The sequence below is a fragment of the Dromiciops gliroides genome, chromosome 5 (assembly GCF_019393635.1).
Source record: "Dromiciops gliroides isolate mDroGli1 chromosome 5, mDroGli1.pri, whole genome shotgun sequence".
In the NCBI taxonomy this organism is placed as follows: domain Eukaryota; kingdom Metazoa; phylum Chordata; class Mammalia; order Microbiotheria; family Microbiotheriidae; genus Dromiciops; species Dromiciops gliroides.
Window position 1 is genome coordinate 195,462,850 of NC_057865.1, and position 23,107 is coordinate 195,485,956.

Here is a 23,107-nt window from a genome sequence, read left to right on the forward strand (position 1 = left end):
TCCTCACTTGATTTTCAGTGGAGGAGGCATTCAGAACCATTCTCAGAAAAATGACACTTGCAAAGCAGGTAGAAGGGGGGGGGTATGTGTGTGTGTGTGTGGGGGTGCTTTCTGGAAAATCTCACACAATTTTCACCGGTGTTAATGACTACCTGTTCAAGTTAGATGCAAGCATGAGTTCATGCTGGGTACACATCCTGGCTAGGCCATCTACTAAGCTGATTGGCCAAGGGCAAATCACTCAACTTTCCTGTTAAAGGAGGAGAACCTGTATGAGCATCATTGTAATGAAATGGTAGGGCTTAGGCCAGCTAGGTGGCACCATGGTGCATAGAGTGCCAGGTCTGGAGTCAGGAAGACTCATCTTCCTAAGTTCAAATCTGGCCTCAGACACTTACTAGTTGTGTGACCCTGGGCAAGTCAACCTTGTTTGCCTCAGTTTCCTCATCTGTAAAAATGAGCCAGAGAACGAAATGGCAAAATACTCCAGTATCTTTGTCAAGAAAACCCCAAAAGGGGTCACAAAGAGCCAGATACTACTGAAAACAATAACAGTGTGGTCTAGGCTAGTAGTGTCAAACTCAAATAGAAAGGGAAGCACTGTAAAGCACAGGCAAGGATACCTGATGACAGCATACTGATGTAGAAAACCACAAATTAACATTATCTGTGTCCTGCTGTATTTTTATTTATTTTGTGAAATATTTTCCAGGTACATTTAATCAGACTACACTTGGGAATGTTGCCCAGCATTATTTGTGGACAGAGGGCCGGCCTTGGAGTTGGGAAGACCTTGGTTCAAATCCTGCCTTAACATGTATTAGCTGCACGACCATTGGCAGAAGTCATAAAAGCTCGGGGGTGGAAGGGACTATAAAGTCATCAAGGCCAATTTCCTCATTTTATAGATGAGGAGATATATGAACTGTGGCCTCAGAGGCAGTAAGGAGAAAAAAATCCAGATTTGAACCCAGATCCTTTAAATCCTGAGCCCTTTCCACTGGGCCATGCTATCTCTATGTTCCTCTCTTGACCTATTCCCTTATCTATAAAACTGGCATTATACATAATACAGAAACCTGTTAATAGTGCCAGCTCATGGAGTTGTTGTGAGGTCCAAATGAGGTAATATGTGTAAAGTACTTTACAGACTTTGAAGCACTCAGTAAATGTCAGTTATTATTTTTCTTGTCATTATTATTATTTATGGTAGTCCCTACTTCAAAGGATGATTGTGAAGAAAACTCTTTGTAAGTCGGCTTGCTCCCGAGAAGGCAGAGCTCTCTTCATTACAATTGTCAAATCTAACGTCACAAGCTCAAGTTTGCTCCCTGGTTTGATTTCTTGCCTTGGTTAAGCAAATCTGGAGTTGTCACCACAAGGAAAATGATGGGAGTGGTTTCCTTTGACCAAATGACCCAGGAGCACCTGCTCTGGAGACGAGTGGCCTAAACCTATTCTTCTTATACCCCCCCAAGGTGAAAGCTATAGCAAGCTTACCACCTGAAGGGTGAAATTAAAGGCCTGCGTCTGAGGCAAAGCTTCTTTACACTGCGTCTGGTCATTAATTAGCCTGTGAAAACTTGAGGACAGGGCCATTAACATGGCCATAAACCTTTCATTTTAAGTGTTTTTGCTCAGCTGTGCTTCTTTTCTGACTCCCCTTGTCAGATGGACTTTGGACATTTGTTTTTTAAAAATGTTCAGAGGATCATTAACAGCCCCATCCTAGAAGCTCATTAGTTGCTCCATTAGGGGCCTCTTCTTGGCTACTCTGAAGACACACTTTTTAAGGGCACCTCACTGGGAGGGGGGTAAGGCTTGTTCCACAGCCACTAAGGGATGTGACGCCTGGGCTTTTGTCATCGCAAGGCCTGGTTGACACTGGAGACATGAAGCTTGGCTCTTGCTTACCTGCTATTCTTCCAATAGGCATGGCGTGCTCCTCAGGTGGGGAGACAGATACCATGATGTGGTTCATATATGCCAAGTCTTCCCGGTGCGACAGGTTGATGGGCTTCCCTTCCCTATGTAGTCCATCCTCTGACAGCCTGGACTGTTTGAAATCCACTGAGTGCCGGGGGTTCAGTATCAAAGGGTGCATGATGGGGCTGGGCATCAGCTGAATGACCCGAGTGTTCTCTTGACGAGGGCTGGATGGCTTTGGGTGGGCTTCAGAGGAGGGCGGGCAGTGATTGTTCTCCATGGGAGACACTGACAGAGGGTAGGACTCCTGGTGGTTGTTGTCCTGGTGAAGCCTTGGTCCGGGGATCCTCTCAGATGGGGAAAGGCGGCGGATCATGTTGTCCAGCGGGGACCGGATGGGCCGCTGGTCAGGGTCTGGGGAAGGCCGGTGATTGGTTGTAATAGGTGACCTGGAACGATGCAAGAGTTCAATGGTGGGAGGATTGTGGTGCATATTTTCCACTGGCCTCGAAGATCTCTGGATACAATTATCTGGGGAAAAAGCAAAAAAGAAATAAATAAAAAACAAAGAATGTGATGAACTATGGGTTTAAAAAGGCTGAAATAAAGCAGTCAGTAGAGTTTACATTTGTATCATGTGGCACCTTTCTTCCTAGGAGGTCAGAGATTTTTAATTATATAAACTATTTATTTACATGTTACACATACTTACCATTCTTTCCCCACCACCACACAAACCAAGAATTTCCACAAACATTTAATTACATATTAGTTCCCTATAAGCACAATAAGCCTTCTCTTATTTCACCCTCTTCTTATCAAGAGCTGGTTTAAAGAAATGCAGAATCTTAAGAATTAGAAACGGTCTTTAAGCTTCCACTCCAGACCTTTCAGTTCCTTCAGGAAGCCTTCTTTAATTCCCTAGGTCAGTAACGGCTTCTTTCTGCTGAGTCTTCACATAACACATAAGTATTATATATTATCCCATAAGATGGTTATCCATGTATATGTCCCATCTCCTTCCTGAATTGAGAACTTTGCTTTATCTAAATCTGGTATCTCCCCCAGCCTCTAGGTGCTTAGGAAATATTAGTGGAATTAAATTTTGACAGCACCCTGGTAAGGTGACGAATGTGATAAACAAGGATCAGAGTTACTAATCCTAGGCTGTAATATAAAACAAAGGTGGGATGGAAAAAATTGTTTCACCTCCCAAATCAGTGACTTGATTTAGCCAGAACAAGTGTGTCAACATGTCAAACACCTGTGACTTCACTGATGTGCTACTGCCCTCTACAAACCCATCTATAAATTACTTAATTTAATAAATAATTTAATAAAATAATAATAATTTAATAAAATTACTTCATGCTCAGAGAGGTTTATTTGCCAGTGGTCACACAGGTAGGAAGGTTTAATTACTAGAGTTGAACCCATGTCTTCCTCACTCCGAATCCAGTATTGAAAAAGTTCAAATTTGGTTCTAGCCTATGTGAAATTTATTGTAATCTTAACTACAGTTCTTTTGCTTGATTAAATCTCTATTTGGCTTTCATGCTTGAGGCACTGACGCCAAAGTGGGGAGTAGGGCCAAGAGTTCCCTCCTCTCCGCTCAATTCAACTCACAAACCCATGACATCATTCCTTACCATTTCCTCCTTGACCCCAGTCTCTGATGAAGAGCTAGCCCATCTCCCCAGCAAAGCCAATCCCTCTTGCTCCCTTTCTCAGGCATACTCTGAGAGAAAGCTGTCTACAGCCAGAGCTTCCCCTTCTCTAATCTCCCTTTCTTCTAAACCTCTGTGCTCTGGCTTTGGACCTCTTCACAGGGAGAAGCAAGTTAGTGGCTTTTTGAGGGGAAGGGTTAAAAAGGCACCTTATCCAGGCCCAAGCTTGGTCATTATAGTCGACAGTCAACAAGCATTAAGTATTTACTAGGTTTGAAGCCCTGTGAAAAGTGCCACGGAAAGAAAGGCAAAAACATGGCCCCTGCCTTCAAGGGATTCATATTTTATTCTAAGGATGGGATTTTCAGTTTCATTTTGTAAACAGAAGCAGCATTTAAATTTGGAGCTATGTCACTAAAGTAACCCTAAAGTCAATAAAATATGTGCCTGCCCTTTGGCCCAGAGATATCAGTACTAAGCCTATAATCTAAAGAGATAATAAAAAGGGAAAAGATTCCTATGGACAAAAATCTTTATAGACACTTTTTGTTGTAGCAAAGAACTGGAAAGTAAGGGGGGCAGTGTCTATCAATTGAAGAATGGCTGAACAAAGTATCGTACATGAATGGGATATTATTGTACTTGAAGAAATGGTGAATTGTATACAGTAATAGCAATATTTAAGGATGATTAACTCTGACCAAGACAATTCCAAAGGACCCTTGATGAAAAATGCTGTCCACCTCTAGAGAGAGAGAATTGATGGAGTCTGAGTGAAAATTATTTTTAAAAATTTCTTTCTTTTTCTTGGTGTTTTCTTTTGCAATCTGGCTAATATGGAAATATATGTTGCATGACTTAACATGTAGAATCAATATCCTATTGCTTACCTTCTCAAGGAGTGAGGGAAGGACAGAAGGAAGGGGGTAAATTTGAAACTCAACATTTAAAAAAAGTGAAATGTTAAAAAATGTTTTAACGTATTGAGAAATATTTAATGAAATAAATAAAAATATATTAAAGCAAGAGAAGTGATGAAAAGGATTGTTTAAGAGAAACCTAGAGATGTATCAACTTTGTTCATACATATACTCTTATTAGGGCAACCTAAAGAAGATTTGGGAATCTGGTGGGGCTCAGTGAGAGAAGATTTAAAAAAACACACACAAAATAAAACCTTTATTCCTTAGATTGAATGAGAAGAAATTGCAGTATGAAATTCTTAAAGCTTTTTATAGTTATAGTTAGCAGAAGGTGTAAATTTTGAGTTGTGAGTACGGTTCACTTATCAAGTGAAATAGTGGGCAAAGGTACATTGTTCATGACTGTTAAACCTTAAACTCCTGGAAGTCAAAAGGCTATTTTTTAGAGAATTGTTCAACTCACTGCTGGGTATTATTTTGTAATTATACAAATTGAGATGCATATGCTAATTTCTCCAATTTAATCCACATATATATGTGTGTATATATTTTATATATATGTTTATGTATATGTATATATATATGTATGTGTATACACACACACACACACACACACACACACACACAGCTTCTTCATTTGCTTATGCAGGTTTTACATCATTAAAAGCATAGGTTATAAGTGTAACAGAAACAGCCTAATTAGCAATGCTGGCTCCCAGGGCAAGTACCACAGAATGGGCCTGGGATACATACCATGAAAAGCACTTTCAAACCATTTTAAAAAATAGATATTTAGTTGCGGGGAGGTTGGTTGTGAGCAAGGGGAGATGAAGACCTTGAACCACATGGAACACAAGGTATGGTGGAAGAAGAGACCTTGGCCTGTGTCAGTGTGAGTATGTGGGGAGGGGTTGGGCTTAACAGAGCTACCTACTGTTGGGAATTCTATCATGGAAGGGAAAAACACAGTGAAGCCAAGGAGGCATACTCCAGCTAGTAGTTTCATAATTTGGGGGGTGGGGTGGGGCAATGAGGGTTAAGTAACTTGCCCAGGGTCACACAGCTAGTGTGGAGTCTGAGGCCAGATTTGAATTCAGATCCTCCTGAATCCAGGGCCGGTGCTCTATCAACTGAGCCACCTAGCTTCCCTAGTAGCTTCATATTTTAACTAATTATTTTTGCTAATTAGATGTTTAAGCTCATCTAGTGGAAGGCGTGTTAAGTGTAGCAAGTACCCTTTAATTTTCATACCCTAGGGCATAGCCCGTACTGATTACAGATCTTAACACAAACAATACATAAACTTTCAGGTAATGAGTGTTGCATTTTCTTCTCACAACCTATATGCATTTATTATTCCATAAACTTGGATTTGTTGGCCAGACTGAAAAGTTAATCTTATCTATGATAAGCATTTTTTTGGTGGCAAGATAACAATATGAGCTTACATTTTATGTAGCTTAAAAACTTAGCTTACTTGGTCTTCCATATTACTTTATGGTTGTGAAGCATAAGATACTATAACTTACTTGGTCTTCCCTATTACTTTATGGTTGTGAAATATAAGACACTATAACTGTAGTTTTCAAAGAACTAAAATTAAGTATTGTTCAGAGGGCACCCTGTGGGTGTGAGAAGGCTGCATTATATACCAAAGAATTATGAAGAACAAACAATACAACATCACCAAAGAAAAAAAGAAGATGTGCTAGTCCTGTGGGGAGGCCTAAAAATTAGTAACTAAATGGACAGTCTGAGTGCTCCACTGGTTTACTTAGAGAGAAGTAAGTACTATCCCAAACATGACAGGTAGACCCTCTATGGTGGACTTATGGAGAGTTAGAACCAAAAGTTGTGCAGGACAGGCAGGTATGGATGGATTGTGATCAGCATCATTGAAGGAAACACCCACCTCAATGAACCAGCAAATCCTGTTGAATATTTGAGTAACTCTGACAGAGTGTAAATATCACATCCATTTTGTAACTTGAGATAAATGAGTTAATTGCCTATGGTAGTTAAGGGGAAGAGCTGGGACTCGATCCCAAGTCTTTTTTCTGCTCTTTCCATTACTCTATGGTGACTTTCCCAAAAAGCCTGAGATGCTGAGGCATTAAAAGTCCATTGTATACAACTGTGTAATGTAGTTGTCCTAAAGCTTAATAAATTTCCTTTCAAATTCCACATACAGATGGTTTCTATCATCCTGAGTTATTAAAGCTTACACATACACAAAGATTTTCTGAGAAGCATGTATCCTATTTCCTGAACCCGTTTCCCTCTTTACAAATTTCAGAAAGGAAGCAGTCACTCGGTCAGCACCCTGGTTACCTGCAGGCATTCTTTGAAGTGCTGGGCTTCAAAGCTGACCATGTGTGGGTGTATCCAGGGCAAGCCAGAGGAAGCCTGGGAAGGCTAGGAAAGGAAGACAAACTTGCGTGCCATACTGAAAGAGGAAGTGATGTGATCTCCTGTGGAGATTCCACTCTGGTCCTGCCCAGCTTTGGGAACAAGGAAAGAAAAGAGGCACGGCCCTGGATAATCCACTTCAGATTGTTCTTATGACTGAGGTGCTATCTGGGCAGGAACACAACTTAGGAGAATGTTATTTATTTATTTATCTGCAGATACCAACCCAGAAAGGAAGTACTTGATGACGATGATAACATTAATGGTAAAGAACTAGACCCGATGGTATTTAATTCCAGGCTCCTAGTGGTCTGGGACATAGCCACTATCAAGGCTAAAAGGCTTACAATCAGACTTTCTAAGCTTTGTTTCAGTTTGCAAAGCATGCAACCACGTGCAGAGTGGGTTATGACATTCTTACCCTGCTGCCTGCTGTCTCTGTTATTATAAGTTGGCAGCAGGGTATGGAAACTTAGAGACCAGAGCCGGCAGGCAGAGACGCTCCGGACACAGGAAATACAACTGAGCGGACAGTGGGTGCATTAAATCTCCCAGATGTAGGAGTCCTCTGTCTAAAGCAAGATTTTTTTGGTCTGGCCTTGATGTCTGGGTTTGTTCTTGGTGACTTGCCCAGATGAAAAACTGGGAAGGAATCCATGTTGCTGCTCTCATTTGGAAGTTCCCAATATAGGAAGGGAAAACAATAATGGATAAAACCTAACATAATTTGTTTGTGCGGAAGAGGAAGAAGGGAGAGAAAGGTTATCATTCTTGATGGATAATAATGATGATGATAAGCATTTATAGAGTGCTTTAAGGTCCAACAAAGTGCTATTTACACATCTTGTGAAAGAGGTAACATAGGTATTGTTATCTTTGTTCTACAAGTGAGGAAACTGAGGCTCGTATCAGGTAACTGACTTGTCTGTGATCACAAAATTAAGAATCTAACGGGTAGGATTTGAAGCCAGATCTCCAGATTCCAAGAGCGGCGGCTCCCAACCTTAATGATGAAATCATACTTCTTTGTAGAAAGCTTACATAAACATAGACTCTACTCTTTTTACCAAATATCTTTGAATAAAATTGGGCCTTATAGGTGAGTATCAACAAGAAAAAAAGTATTGTGGACTTTGTTGCCCCTCTCGATGTGAACTCAAGATTCACATTTTTTCTAGTCTCATTCCCTTTTGTTCATCAGAAGAGGTGTCTTATTAAGATTCATGAAGATCCTACTTAAATTGAGTCCTATTGTAAATAATAACCACCAAATCCCCAAATGCTTTGAGGTCGAACTAATGCCATGACTTTCAGACTAGGGAAATTTGCAGTAGAAAACAAAGGAAAAGATCAGGTTTTCATTTAGAAAAGTAAAACTCAAATTTATTTAAACCTTTCCTTCTCTTCTCCAAAGGCTCTCAACGCTTTAGATGGAAAGGAAAAGGAAATGTGGGAGACGTTGTTAATGATAATAATGGAAACTGGGACATAGAGAGCTTAAGTGACTTGCCTTCAATCACATGGCTGGTAAATGTCTAAAGCAGGATTTGAACTCATATCTTCCTGCCTTCAAGGCCACATTCCTTCTATTCCTGCATCTAACCACCTCTGCTTTATTCTCGTGCTTTCTATACACTCCCCAAGTCATTTGCTTCCCAGCATCATTTTATAAAGAGATTGAAAGGAATTGTGAAAATTACAAATGCTCATCAGTTTCCTGGTTACTCATACCCTGGAGGGGCTAGAAAAGATGTTTTTAATTCACAAAGAAAAGGGAGATAGAGTCCAGAATATTGTTCCCTCTCCTTTGGTTCTCAACTATAACGCCCAATCCCCTCATATACACCCACCCCAAACTCACCTCCCACTCCCCAAGCCCTGCGGCTCACACTCAGAGCTGGTGAGGAGACATGGCCCTGTGACTTTCCACTGACCCTTTACCCACCCATTTTAGCTTGTACATCTCAACAACTTGCCAACTGTAACCAGTTTCCTTTGCAAGGGGAGGAAACTGTCCCAGTCTGGAGTTTATGATTCATACACATTTGAGGTCATAAACAAGAAACCAGAGGTTCCTAGAATTTCAAAAGCAACAGTGAAAGGGGCTAAAAGAAAACTTCTAATTTCCAAGGCTCAAAGGCTTAAAATTCACTGGCACCCTGCTGAACCCAGCCTAAACAAACTAGCTATCTGCAAGTTTCTCAGAATGGGAAAAATATGCAAAACTGTGTGAAGGAATTGGCTTTCTTTCTCCAGACTCCAAATTACTGTAATCTATACACTATAAATACTGAAGTCTATATATACTGTAAGGTACACTCCACTAGCGGGTTGAGTGGCTAGAGACTTAGAATTGGGTGTCAGGGAGATCCAGGTTCAAGTGCTGCCTCAGACACTTAGCTGTGGGACCCTGAGCAAGCCACTTCCTCCTAGCTCACTGGGCTCTTGTGAGGATTGTCTTTACAACACTTTGCAAACTTTAAAGCCCCATATAATTGCTAGCTGTTTATTTCAACCCTTCTTGGGGGAGAATGTCTCCCTTTTATCGTCCCACGGAGTCTAATGTAAGTCATCTTTCATCAGTTCCCAGTAAGAAGGTGGAATAGGACAGTTACAGAATTTGGTGATGAGGCTTCCTTATAGGCAAGGTAGCCTGTGTAGGGTCAAGTTCAGGAAGCCACATTACACAGGTCAGGTAAGAGGAAAGAGAGAAAGAAAATTAATGGGGAATCAGAGCGGTTCTAGGATGTGGGCAAACACAAAAGTGGGGCAGGAAAGAGGGATGATGGGAAGCTCCCACCCACTCATTCCAGGTTTACCAGAATGGATGGACGGCACTGGCCGGAGTAGTGAAGCATCCTGTCACGCTTCCTGGTTCCTTGAGCACTAGCCTTCATTTGGGGGATGGGCCATTGAGGGGTAAAGGAGGCTGCAGTCATAGGACCCGAAATAAAATTGAAGGGACAAAAAAAGAATGAGAGAAATAAAAGAGTTCTTGGTGACAGCCCAAATAGGTGACATATCTCCACAGTCAGCTCTGCTGAAGGTATGACCTTTCATCACCTAATACTAGAATCAAATGGTCAAAAGGTGATGCGGAGACCTTAGTTAATTCAGTATTGCTCAAATTGTGAGTCAAATTGTGACAATGCCCCGGCATTGTCAGGAAGGTTCCAAGGGGCTCAGGGACCATGAGATAAAACACTATATAAATAGTTACCAAACTATGAATGGATTAGGTTATGAAGTTTAGCGTTCAGCCAGTTTAGACCCTTGGAATGAACTGCACCAGAAACAGTGTTCATTTCAATCAAACAAGTGTCTATTCAGTGTCTGGGACAGCTAGGTAGTGCAATGGATAGGGTGCCAGGCCTGAAATTAGGAAGGCCTGAGTTCAAATCTGGCTTTAGACACTTACTGTGTGACCCTGGATAAGCCACTTAAGCCTATTTGCCTCAGCTTCCTCATTTGTAAAATGAGTTAGAGAAGGAAATGGCAGATCACTCTAGTATCTTTGCCAAGAAAACTCCAAATGAGGTCACAAGTACAACTGAACAACAGCAACAACACTGAGCGTCTACTATGTGCAATGAACTATGCTGGGGGTTAAAGATACAAAGACAAAAAATGTAAAGGCTCCAAATAAAGAGATCTGAAGAGTTGAAAAAGTGACCACAGAGATAATTAATTTCCCCTATAACATATCCATTAAGTGGTTAGTAAGCCTTTAATAGTTGGGTAACCCAACATGGCTGAATCTACTTTTGGATAATTTCAATTACTGGGAAGTTTTTCCCAATTCAAGCTTTGATCTGCCTCTTTGTTTCTAGTTCTGTGCTCTGCGGTCAACCAGAATAGGTCTCATCCCTCCTTCCATATGACTGCCCTACAAAACCTTGAAGACTACTATCATGTCCCCTCTGGACCTGATCCTCTCTAGACTAGGCAGTGCAGTGGACAGAGTCAAGAAAATCTGAGTTCAGCCTCAGATACTTCCTAGCTCTGTGATCCCTCCTTTACCCTCTGTCTGTCTCAGTTTCATCTGTAAAATGAAGATAACTGCACCCACCCTCCAGGGCTATTGTGAGGATAAAAAACGAGATAACATTTGTAAAGTATTTTCTGCTATATCAATGCTAGTGATTATTATTAGCTATTGTTAAACATTCCTAGTTTCTTTAAACTATCCTTGATCCCAAGGCTTCTGCCCTAAAGGGATTCCTGTCCTACTTGGAAGACACAACATGTGCATAAACAAGTGAATATTGAGGTAACTTGAGGAGGGAGGAAGCACTTTCCAGTTCCCATATCAGGGAAGGTTTCATCAAAGAAATGGCATTGGAGTTGAACTGGAAGGAAGATAAGAGTTGAGAGGGGGTAGAGAGAGAAGGAAGAGCACTTCAGGGCTGAAGGAGAGCCTGTACAAATGAATGCACCAGACTAGGGAGGCATAATGTCAAGTTCAGGAAATAGCCAGTACTCTAATTTGGCCAGAATACCAAATGTGTGAAATGAGAGTAATTTGCTATAAACCTGCAGAGGTGAGGAAGAGCAAGATAGAGGTCGTTAAGGACTAGGTTAACTCCAGCATAAAATACAAAATCATTAAGCAGGTCCTTAAAATCCTCCAGCATAGACTGGAGAGGGGAGAGACTGTAAGGTGGGAGATAATGTAGGAAGCTATTACAGTAACTTAGGCAACAAGTGACAAGGACCTGAACAGAGGTTACCAGTATGCACAGAGAGAAGGGAATGGAATCAAGAGATGTTGTGGAGGTAGAATCCACAGGATTTGGTAATTGATTGAACATCAGTGGTGAGGGACAGAAAAGAGGCTGGGATTCCTCCAGTGTCATGACATGAATGAATAAATGTAAAGCACCTAGCAAGTATACATGTGTATAGTGAGTGGTTACTTACATAACGGATAGATGGCATTACCCTGGATAGAAATTAAAAGAAAAAAAAATGGAGAAGGGGGCAGGGTTAAGGGAGAACATAATGAGTTCCATTTTGGACATGTTGAATTTGAGATGGTATATAATAACCACTGAATCAAGGCTGAAGAAGGAAAGTGTGACAGGAATAAAGATGATGGACTAGGGTAGGTTTCTAGGCTAGTATATAAAATCTATTTTATTATTATTATTTTGTTTTGTTTTGGTTTTTTGCAGGGCAATGGGGGTTAAGTGACTTGCCCAGGGTCACACAGCTGGTAAGTGTCAAGTGTCTGAGGCTGGATTTGAACTCAGGTACTCCTGAATCCAGGGCCGGTGCTTTATCCACTGCGCCACCTAGTCGCCCCTATTTTATTATTATTAACAATAAAACCCATCACATTTCTAAAGCGGCTCTGGGGTGCAACAGACAGAGCTCTGGAGTTGGGAATCAGGAGGAAGTGAGTTCGAATCCTGCTTTAGATGCTAGCTAGAAGCTCTCTGACTCAGTTTCCTCATCAATAAAAATGGGGATAATAGTAGTACCTATAATCGATGATAGAGAGCATTGACTCTTTGAAATCTGTGGAAGCCACTTGCTTCTGAGATACACTGTTGACACAATGGAAAGAACACTGATTTTAGAGTTAGAAGACTGGGGTCCAAATCCTAAATGTGCTTCTTAGTACTTGTATAAATCTGGGAAAAGTCGCTTAATTTCCACTATCAAATGGGGTTGGACTAGATCGTCTCCAAGGTCTCTTCCAATTTCAAATCTAGGATGCTCTGATTCCCTGATAGAATGTGTCTTTCAAATATCCTGAGGTGCTCTTAAGGCAACATATACATTATTCAGGTAACTAAATGATTAAGGTACTGGTAGAAGGCACTAAATCAGTGGGCTGGCCCCCATTCAGTCAGTGTCATAGCTTGGGGAAGCTATGTGTAACGATTGGAATGACGCCACCTGCTGGAGACTTACTGTAGAAGAGTTCCACCCATGAAGCGAAGGTCTTTGAGGGCAAGACCAGGAGTCTTTTCTTTGGCGTCAGGAAGTGACGCGGGCTAGTGGGAGGAGGAAGGAAGAGACTGGCGCTCGCTCTCGCTCTCTTTCCTGAGGACTCTGGTGGAGAGTGGAGCTAGAAATGTGCTCTCCCTTTAATAGATAGGAATCTAGGCCTTTCTCTCTCTTTACCAAATTCTTATTCTCCTTAATAAATGCTTAAAAGTCTAACTCTTGCTAAAGCTTATAATTTATTGGCGACCACTCATTAGATATTTTAGACAGACTAGCTAGAATTTTAGCCCTTAACATATGCCCAATTTCAGGGAGGGTTTACCCACTCACTATATAAATGTATACTTGATAGGTCCTAACAAATGATTTACATTGATCTGTTCATCCATTTATTCAAAACATATTAGTGAGTGCCTGGTTTATACAAGGCTCAATGACAGGCACTGAGAGGGCATCAGGATTAGTGAAGCCATCCTGCCCTGAAAGATCTTGTGGTCAAGACTAGGGATCAAGGTATGTCCACGAATAAATTTAAGAGTGTGACAGTACAATAAAAGAGAAACAGAAAGCACATACAGGTTCAAAGTTGACAGAGCTCATTGGATTTGTTGTTGTTGTTGTTGTTGTTGTTGAGTCTGACTCTTCATGACTCCCATTTGGGGTTTTCTTGCCATTTCCTTTTCCAGCTCATTTGGCAGATGAGGAAACTGAGGCAAACAGCATTAAGTGACTTTCCCAGTGTCACACAGTTAGTAAGTGTCAAGTGTCTGAGGCCTCATTTGAACCCAGGTCCTCCTGACTCCAGGGCCAGTGCCCTATCCACTGTACCCTACCTGCCCCTTATTTTGCACCATACAGCATACTGGATGGTGGTTAAACACCTCTGTTGATCATTTATGACTCCCTTTTTATGCCTTAACACTAATAACCCAAGGGTTATTGAACAAGGTTGTATCTATTTTATTTTTCAAGAAATCTTAGGTTCAGAGATATAGGACTAGAAGCAACCTCTGAGGTCTTCCAATCCAAATTCTCCCAGGGAAGGAAACTAAGGTACAAAAAGGTTAAAATAACCGTGTCAAAATCAAAAAGGAAATAATTAGCAGGGCTGAGATTTGAACTCTAGCCTTGATTCCAAATTCAGTATTTTTTTCTGTTGCATGACACTGACTTTATGATTTTTAACACATGCACGGGAAGCACTTTGTTGAAGGCTATAATTATAGTGTTGAAGGCAACAGCAATTTGCTCTGCTGAATCAAATGTGCTTTTGGCTATAAGCCAAAAAATAAAGGGGATATTTCTTCTATTTGCAGCATATTTTAGTCAGTTGTGTGAGTGAAATGTGATACGGCAAAGTGACATGGTGGATAGAACACTGGACCTGGAGTAAAAAAGACCCGAGTTCAGATCTTACCTTAGTCACTTAATAGTTGCATGAATTTGAGAAATCACTTAACCCTGTTTACCTCAGTTTCCTCATCTATAAAATAACAGGACTTCTCTTCCAGAGTTATTGTGAAGATAAGATGAGGTAACATCTATAAAGTGCTTTGCAAACCTTAAAGCACTAATTAAAATTTTTCAGTCACGTCCAACTCCTTGTGATCCCATTTAAGTTTTTCTCAGCAAAGATACTACAGCGGCTTGCCAATTCTTCTCCACTTCATTTTACAGATGGGAAAACTGAGGCAAATAAGGTTAAGTGACTTGACTAGGGTCACAGAGCTAAAAAGTATCTGAGGCCAGATTTGAAGATGAGTCTTCCTAACTTCAGGCCTGGAACTATTCTATCCACTGCATCACCCAGCTACCCTTATAAATGCTAATTATCATTATAATGGCCAATATTATAAAAGCTTGCCTACTCCATCTTCATGCTTTCATTAAGGATGCTTTTGATAACAGCTATTCATTTTTTTCCTCAAAGATTTTGTTGATGAGAAATGATGAGATGAGATGAGAAAGCAGGCAAATGACATGGTACTTAGTTTACTCATATCTTCGTGACTGCCTTTTTTCATATTGATAACATTCATGCTTTAAAAAAAAAAGATTGTTTAGATTTTTCTACATTTTGAGGTATCTTGAGATTTGATCTTTCAACACTCTCAAAACTTTGTCACTATCAGCCTGGATTTCCTTGAGGTATACTTCCTCTGCTCTAGCTGCTCTTCCTGTTTTTGTTTTCCTTACCACCATTTCTGTTTTCTCATGTAGCACCACCAGGGAAGGTGATATCTGGGTCCAAGTGTGATGGTTCCACAGTCACTGATAAAGATCATGGACGTGTGCTTTTCCTCACTGCAGGAACAACCCTAATGAGAATGTTTTAAAGTTTGCAATGTTCTCCCCATACATTCATGCCTCATTGTTGTGAAGGCCTATGAAGTTGACACTACAGGCATTGTTATCTCCGGGTTACAGATGAGGAAACTGAGTTTCTGAGCTGTTAAGTGGCTTGCCACAAGATTAAACAGCTAATACATCAGGGGTGGGATTTGACTCCAGGCCCAGCACTCAATCCTCTCTGCCATTTTGGTTCTCAAGGTGAATAGGGAATCAAAGCAAAACCAATCCCACTACAAGAGAAGCAACTTCAAAATCATTTTTATCAAAGAGAAGATTCATTCGAATCTGCCCTATCAAGATAACTATCTCATATCTTACAACCTTTCCTCACTCACTCACATTCCACACTGATGTTTAACAATGAAGGCTATGGACCGGGCAGTCAAGAAATACAATGGTCACAGCCAGGATTCTGCTTTTGGGGGTTTATTCAGAAACATAACCTAGAAACCCATCATGCCTGAAATCACGGACTGCATGAAAACTCAGTGACCCAAGCAGTGATGCAAACAGTGTCTTTGCCTTTATTAGTGTCATGCTTAAAACAACCCATGCAAGGAGAGAAAGGCTTGCCCACAGATGGTTCTCTCTGTGGAGGCACAACTGGGCCTCTGTATAAGGTTTAGGCAGAGCTCTGAAAGTCAGCAAGCTGAGTAGTTTTTCCTACTGATGTGTATGGCTGCAAATGAGAACAAATACCAAACACACTCATTTGTAAGTCAAATCAGGCTTGGGGGGATGGAGAAAAGATTTGTGCTGTGGTGACACTATAAGCCTCCAATCAGAAGAATTTTAAAAATACCATATGGGTATTTTTTTAGAGGGGGAAATATATATACATATATTGGAGCCTCAAAGACAGGGTAGAATCTTCTTTCTTCTCCAAAGTAGGTTTTTGGCAATTATGTAAGCCTGAAATGTTCCTGGTAGAAATAACAAAAGGGAAAAGGAAAGGAGAAATGAAGCAGGGTGGGGGAGGGGAGGGATGCTAAATTTAGTCAGAGTGAAATTAGTGGGATGGAGGGTAAAAGAGATAAGTAGAAAGTACACAAGAAACACTCATTTCTTCTACACCAGGAGAACCAGGCTACCTGCGGTGAGAGACGGCACTGTCACTTTGTAGGATGAGGTCCTGATTTGTGAATCATTAAAAACAAAACAAAACACCACCACCACAAAAACAACCCTTTAAAATTTCCAAACAACAAAAACAAAATATTAGACATGTCCCCATCTTGGTGATGGCCAACGAGCTTAAGGAAAAAGCACCAAAGAACAAGAATTTTAGGTGCCCAGACATTTAGATTAAAAACAGCAACAATCAACCACAAGAACCCCAAAATCAAGCTACGAAGTGTAAAGCATGAGAAAAAAAAATTGTCCTCTCAAAATGCTTGCTGTAACCAGGGACAGTGGTAAGCATTAGTAGATTGCAATATGCTCTCTTCTGTACCCATGTCCTCAGGTGAAACTGCAATCTTATCCACACGGATGTTCTTTCTATAATTATGTGGCTCTCAGTCCATCCAGGCCTACCCATCCTATGTGACTTTGATCTCTCTCCCTTATGTTCTCCACAGAAGATCCATCCAACGTGCTGAAGGCCTTCCTCATTTTTTCCTAGCCTGACAGACACCAGCGGAGAACCCAGGCTGACTACCTGTCCTCTCTCCTCATTGCCATGTGTCCAGTCCATTCTTTTTTCCCCATCATACATTCACTGCTTTAGCTCCTGTTATTCCAATATGTTACACACATGTAATACAGCCACCATGCATTTAATTACTGCCATTCTTGTGATACTGGCTTTCAATTGTATGAAAACTGTCATATTGCATGCCTCAAAGCTATACACCATTAGAAGAATATTGGTATTTAAAAGATGTGCCTCTGTCCCTGGGAGAAGCGTGGGGTCATGAAAAACATTTTGTAATTTTCTGAAGGCAATTTATTTGTAATTTAAAACCTATTTAATTCCAGCACCTACTTATTCATTTGTATTGTCTTTCTCAGGTATACGTTTTAATAGATGAGCTCTGCAGGGTCTCCATATTACTGCAAGTCAAAATCCAATCAAGACACTCTTCATCCACTTGGGTTTTCCTGTCTAGATGATTAGGCCCAAACCTTTTGAGTAGTTGTGGATTTCTTCCAGTGTCATCTATAAACAGGAACATCTAGAGGCCCTCACTATCCATAGGGAATCTCTCTTCATCTTGGACTCTTGTGCTGTGATCTCTAAAATCACAGTGGAAAAACTTTTGGCAAGCTTATTTATGAGCAGAGAGCTGTTGAACAAGGTTATCTCTATTGTTGTATTTTTCAAGCATAAGGCAGTAGCCTCTTTTTACATCAGCATTTTATTTACTCATGAGAGCACTGAAAGGACTTTGTGTGAGAAACTCCTCAATTGTCTTACAGTTCGATTTCCTATATGTGATTACCACGCCAATCCCGGACCACCATTACCCAATATGTTGTCTTCCTGTATTCCACATAGCTAGAAGGTATAGTGGATAGACAAATGCATAGGGAGTCAGGAAGACCTTCATGTAAATTCAGCCTCATATATTTACTAGCAATGTGACCCTGGGTAATTCACTTCATCTCTGTTTGCCTCACTTTCTTTAGTTGTAAAAGGAAGTAATAATAGCACCTACTTCCCAAGATTCTTATAAGAAGAAAGTGAGATAATATTTGTAATAATGTGTAATTTATAACATGTTAAATTGCTATATATCACTAATAATAATCGCAATAATAATTATTATAATGAAAGCTTCTTGAGAGCAGAGACTATTTTTCTTTTTATATTTGTATTTCCATTTCTTAGTACTATGATTAGTACACAGTAAATGCTTCTTCATTACTTTGTTTCTTCACTACTTAATTTCTTTCTTTTTGGCAAATAATCAATCAATCAATCAATCAATCAATAAACTATGAAGCTTTTTAGGCTCTCTTGGTCTCCCTATTATGACCATCGATTTATATTGGTTAAACCTCTGTGCATAAAATTATAATAATGATTGTCATTTCAACTATCCATTACCCATTTTTCATTATAAGTAATTATTTAAATAGCTGAATTCTGAATGAATTCTTTTCATTACATACCATCTTTTTTTTCTTTTCTTTTCTTTTTTTTTTTTTGCAGGCAATGGGGGTTAAGTGACTTGCCCAGGGTCACACAGCTAGCAAGTGTCAAGTGTCTGAGACCAGATTTGAACTCAGGTACTCCTGAATCTAGGGCTGGTGCTTTAACCACTGTGCCATCTAGGTGCCCCACATATCATCTTTTTTCAAAAGTATTCTTTCTTCTAGCTTTATAATAATTTTGGTCTTGGATATTCTTTCCATATGAAGAAAATGATAGTAATGGATTTAGAGCATAGGTTTGGTTTTGTTTTTCCAATAACAGGCAGAAGATATCAGTCTATCTCTTATTTCATCTTGCTTCCTTCATGAGCAAAGGCAAGATAAGTAAAATTTGCTTCCAGGAAACAAAGTAAGACACAAACTGGCCTACATAGATATAAACAGGCAGATATTAAGAATAAAGGTAATAACACCAAAGATAGCAAAGGTTGATAATATGTATATACCATTAGATTTGTCGATATAACCCAAAGTAGCTTACCTCCAGAGAGTCACTAAGAGTCACACTAAGATCCCAGAGTAGAATCAAAAGGCTCTCCCAAAGCTAAAGGCTACATAAATGCAGTATATTTTTTTTCTTTTATTTATTTATTTTTTTTTGGGTGGGGCAATGGGGGTTAAGTGACTTACCCAGGGTCACACAGCTAGTGTCAAGTGTCTGAGGCTGGATTTGAACTCAGGTACTCCTAAATCCAGGGCCAGTGATTTATCCACTGCGCCACCTAGCTGCCCCATAAATGCAGTATATTAACAAAGAAGCATTGCTCACTCATGCTCTCCTCATGTTTGTGGAAATGAAGGGGTTTTCTATGATATCAGTGCAGGATCAGGCTCACTGCCACCAAAAATATCCTTAAAGTGCTTGAACTTAGTGATCAGTGTAGATTACTATTCAATGATATTTGAAGAAAGTGAAATACATCAATGAAGGCTATGAAAATACAATACCATAAAAACTGTGTACACACACACACATACACACACACTCACTCACACACTATACAGGCATTAAAATACATCACTGAAGACTATAAAAATTTATCATGTACCAGAAACTTAACAAGACATGACCTATCCATTAGATATCAGATGCTCCCCATGTTTCACGGACTGACAGATGACAAATCCCCATGCTACAAATAAAGAACTCAAAATATTCCAGAGCACTCAACCAATAGATTCTAATGGAATCAGTGCATCATCACAGTCTGAACTAGTGCCTACAGTCACTTGGACATAACACTGATTCATAAAAATTTAACGTTTTTAATAAATGTCAGCACTGCCAATACTATTCATCTTCAAGTTACATGGAAAGCTTTATATAGAAGCCTAGCAGAAGAAATTAAAGTCATGTAGGCACATCATGACGTATATGTCATCCCCGTTGTCTGTTCTTTGGAGTTGTCCCAAAGCCACTTTCAGTGAGTCTAAAGAAAATGAGCTTGTCTATCAAGTCCCTAATTCTGTTAATAATAATAACAATCTATTTAATGCACTTGTATAATAGTCCATGGAACACACATACATATATGTGTACACAATAACACATCTATCTATATATTTATATACAAAAATATATATACATATATATTTATATATAAATATATATGTGTATACATACACACACAACTGGATAGAGACTTGTCCTCAAACCACTTCTATCTAAACTTCATCTAGAAAGACGAGGCAAACGATAGAACAGTGACAACAGTAACAAGAAGAACTCCCTCATGATGTGAGGAGGGGAAGGAGAGAATGGAAAGATAAGGGAATGCTAGGTAGGGGGAGGTATGATGGGGATTTTGTGCCCTCTGACTGTGCTCTATGATAGCTATCAAGATGTTGCAGGAATCCTACCTGAAACGCCAACCAGTTGGGCTCTGGTGATTGCAGGGATTGAGTTAGGACCCCAACAAGTACCTGCTCTTTTGAATCTAAGCAATACATGGGGCAGGACAGGGATGTGAGTGACTTGGAGCCATCATGATAATGAGCTCAACACAAAAAAGAGTAAAGTGAGCTGTGCTCCTTCACATTCTGATGTCATGAAAAAGAAAGAGAAATTGCATCAATTCTGAAATACCAAGAACCCACCTGCTGGAAATGCTTTGGTGCAGATAGGGCTCCCCATAAGTGGATAAACCATGAGTATGCATGAAATAAACTGAATACATGAAAGCTTTTATGTGCTAGTGTCAAATCATAACAAAACTAGAAATAGATCTTACTAGTTATAGACCAGGACTTCAAACTGCTTTTTGTCAGCAATAACCTCAGCTCCAAGCCACACCCACAATGTGTTATAGATCAATTCAAGGGCAATCATAAGAAAGAATTCATTCCTAAATCCAGATTAGATGAAATAAAAGCAGAAATTGAGGACCTATTTAAATTTGAAAAGAGAAAAGCCCTGAACCTGTGGGCACTGAAAAATCTGTACTTAGCACAACAAATTCCAGAGGCATGACCTAATAATGAAACATATGGCAAAAATAAGGTTATTTCAAATGATTCTGAAAAAGAGAAGGGCACACTCAGAATGGAATTCTGAAAACCCCTTTTGGAGTTTTTCTTTTTCTTTTTCTTTGGTGAGGCAATCAGGGTTAAGTGACTTGCCAAGGGTCACACAGCTACTAAGTGTCAAGTGTCTGAGGCCGGATTTGAACCCAGGTCCTCCTGAATCCAGGGCTGGTGCTCTATCTACTGCGCCACCTAGTTGCCCCCCTTTTGGAGTTTTATGGCATGAATCCAACTCATAGATCAGTCTTATTAAAATGATAGGGTAGTTCAAAAAAGCTGTTATCTTCTATAACCACATACTCCCACAATATTTGACAGAGAGTGCAAAAATATTTCAGGACCCACACATATGAGATGTGTGCCACTGCTGTAGTGAGAATCATACAAGGAAAGGTACATCTAAGAGTTCCTATTGAACTAGCAATAGAACAGTGGTACAATACTACTGTGGGAGAAGCAGCTTGAGAAAGCTATTGAACACCAGTGGAAAACCACTGGTAAATTCCAATAATTTCTAGCAAGCTTGGGCAGCAGAAAATTTGAACACATTTTAGCCCAATTAAAAAAGAAACAGAGAGGGCAGCTAGGTGGCGCAATGGATAGAGCACCAGCCCTGAATTCAGGAGGACCTGAGTTCAAATCCAGCCTCAGACACTTGACACTTACTAACTGTGTGACCCTTGGCAAGTCACTTAACCCCAATTGCCTCACCAAAAAAAAAAAAGAAAGAAAGAAAAAAGAAACAGAGAATAAGAGTACCTCAAAAATTCTTGATACCTTTCATCAAAAATTAAAAGTGAAAGTAAAAAAAAGTTGAGCGGGTCAAAGGATTACAAGGAACACAAAAACAATGCAATATCAATAAAAGTACAATAATGAACAAAAGGTTGAGAAGCCAAGAAATTAGAGGGCAGAGAGAGCGCTCCCAAAGGAGGCTGTGGCAAAAATTTCTGATCTGTAGGGTCTATAAAAGTTCAACACAATAAAAGCAGAAGATTGATTAAAACAAGACCGAAAGTTTGCCATGTAGTTAATAGGATGAATGACAGGATACACCAAAAGAAGTAATTCTAAGTTTTCTGCAAAACTGGAAAGTGGCAGAGCAGGAGAAGATTCATCAGTACTGGCTCAAATGTTTCATAGTGGGGCAGGAATTACTAGCAAAGCACTTGACCAGTTTCTTCTGTGATGTAAGCCTGATTCTGTCTTTTTTTTTTTTAATAAATGGAAAGGATCACATATTTATTATCAAAACATAAGCATACCAGTGGCCCCTCCAAATATAGGCCCATGACGTGTTCATATGTTCTATACAAATGTATTAAGAGCTCAAAATTTGTTGCTCAAAAATATACATTTATATGCAAACAGTATTTTCACTGAGAAGGAAAAAGGCATGACAATAAGTCCTAGAGGTGTAAGGAGCATCGGACATTCAGTAATTATTTAACACTTAAATTGATTTTCTTAAAACTCAAGTCTGATAAGATCACCCCTACTCTCCCTCAATAAACTCCAGTGGCTCCCTACTGCCTCCAGGAGCAAATAAAAAATGTTTTATTTGGCATTCAAGGCCCTTCATAACCTAGGCCCTTTCTGTTTTTCCAGTTTTACCATATACCTTACTACCTAACATGTACTCTTTGATCCAGTGACTATGGCCTCCTGGGTGTTCCAGGAACAAGTCACTCCATCTCTCAGCTCTGGGCATTCTCTCTGGCTTCCCTCAATGCCTGGAGTACTCTACCTCCTGCACTTTGACTACTTACCTCCCTGGCTTCCTTTAAGTCCTTTTTTTTTTCTTTTTTCTTTTTGGTAGGGCAATGAGGGTTAAGTGACTTGCCCAGGGTCACACAGCTAATAAATATCAAGTGTTTGAGACCAGATTTGAACTCAGGCCCTCCTGAATCCAGGGTCGGTGCTTTATCCACTGCGCCACCTAGCTGCCCCCTTCTTTAAGTCCTAACCAAAATCCCACCTCCTACAGAAGCCTTCCCCAATTCCTCTTAATTCCAGTGACTTGTAAATTATTTCTTCTTTATCCTGAATAGAGCTTGCTTTGTATATATTTGTTTGTATGCTGCCTGTCATTAGATTATGAGCTCCTGGAGGGCAGGGAATGTCTTTTACCTCTTTTTGTAGTCCCAGCACTTAGCACAGTGCCTCGTATATAGTAAAGCACATAATAAATAT

At 40.0% G+C, this 23,107-nt stretch overlaps 1 protein-coding gene across 1 annotated transcript in view; it reads right to left on the reverse strand.

Moving 5' to 3' along the window:
• Positions 1–23,107, reverse strand: part of ETV6 (ETS variant transcription factor 6) — a 349,002-nt gene that overhangs the window by 40,509 nt on the left and 285,386 nt on the right. The window contains exon 5 of the mRNA XM_043967035.1: positions 1,915–2,457. Within this exon, the coding sequence (XP_043822970.1) occupies positions 1,915–2,457 (543 nt within the window). The remainder of the gene's footprint in view (positions 1–1,914; positions 2,458–23,107) is intronic.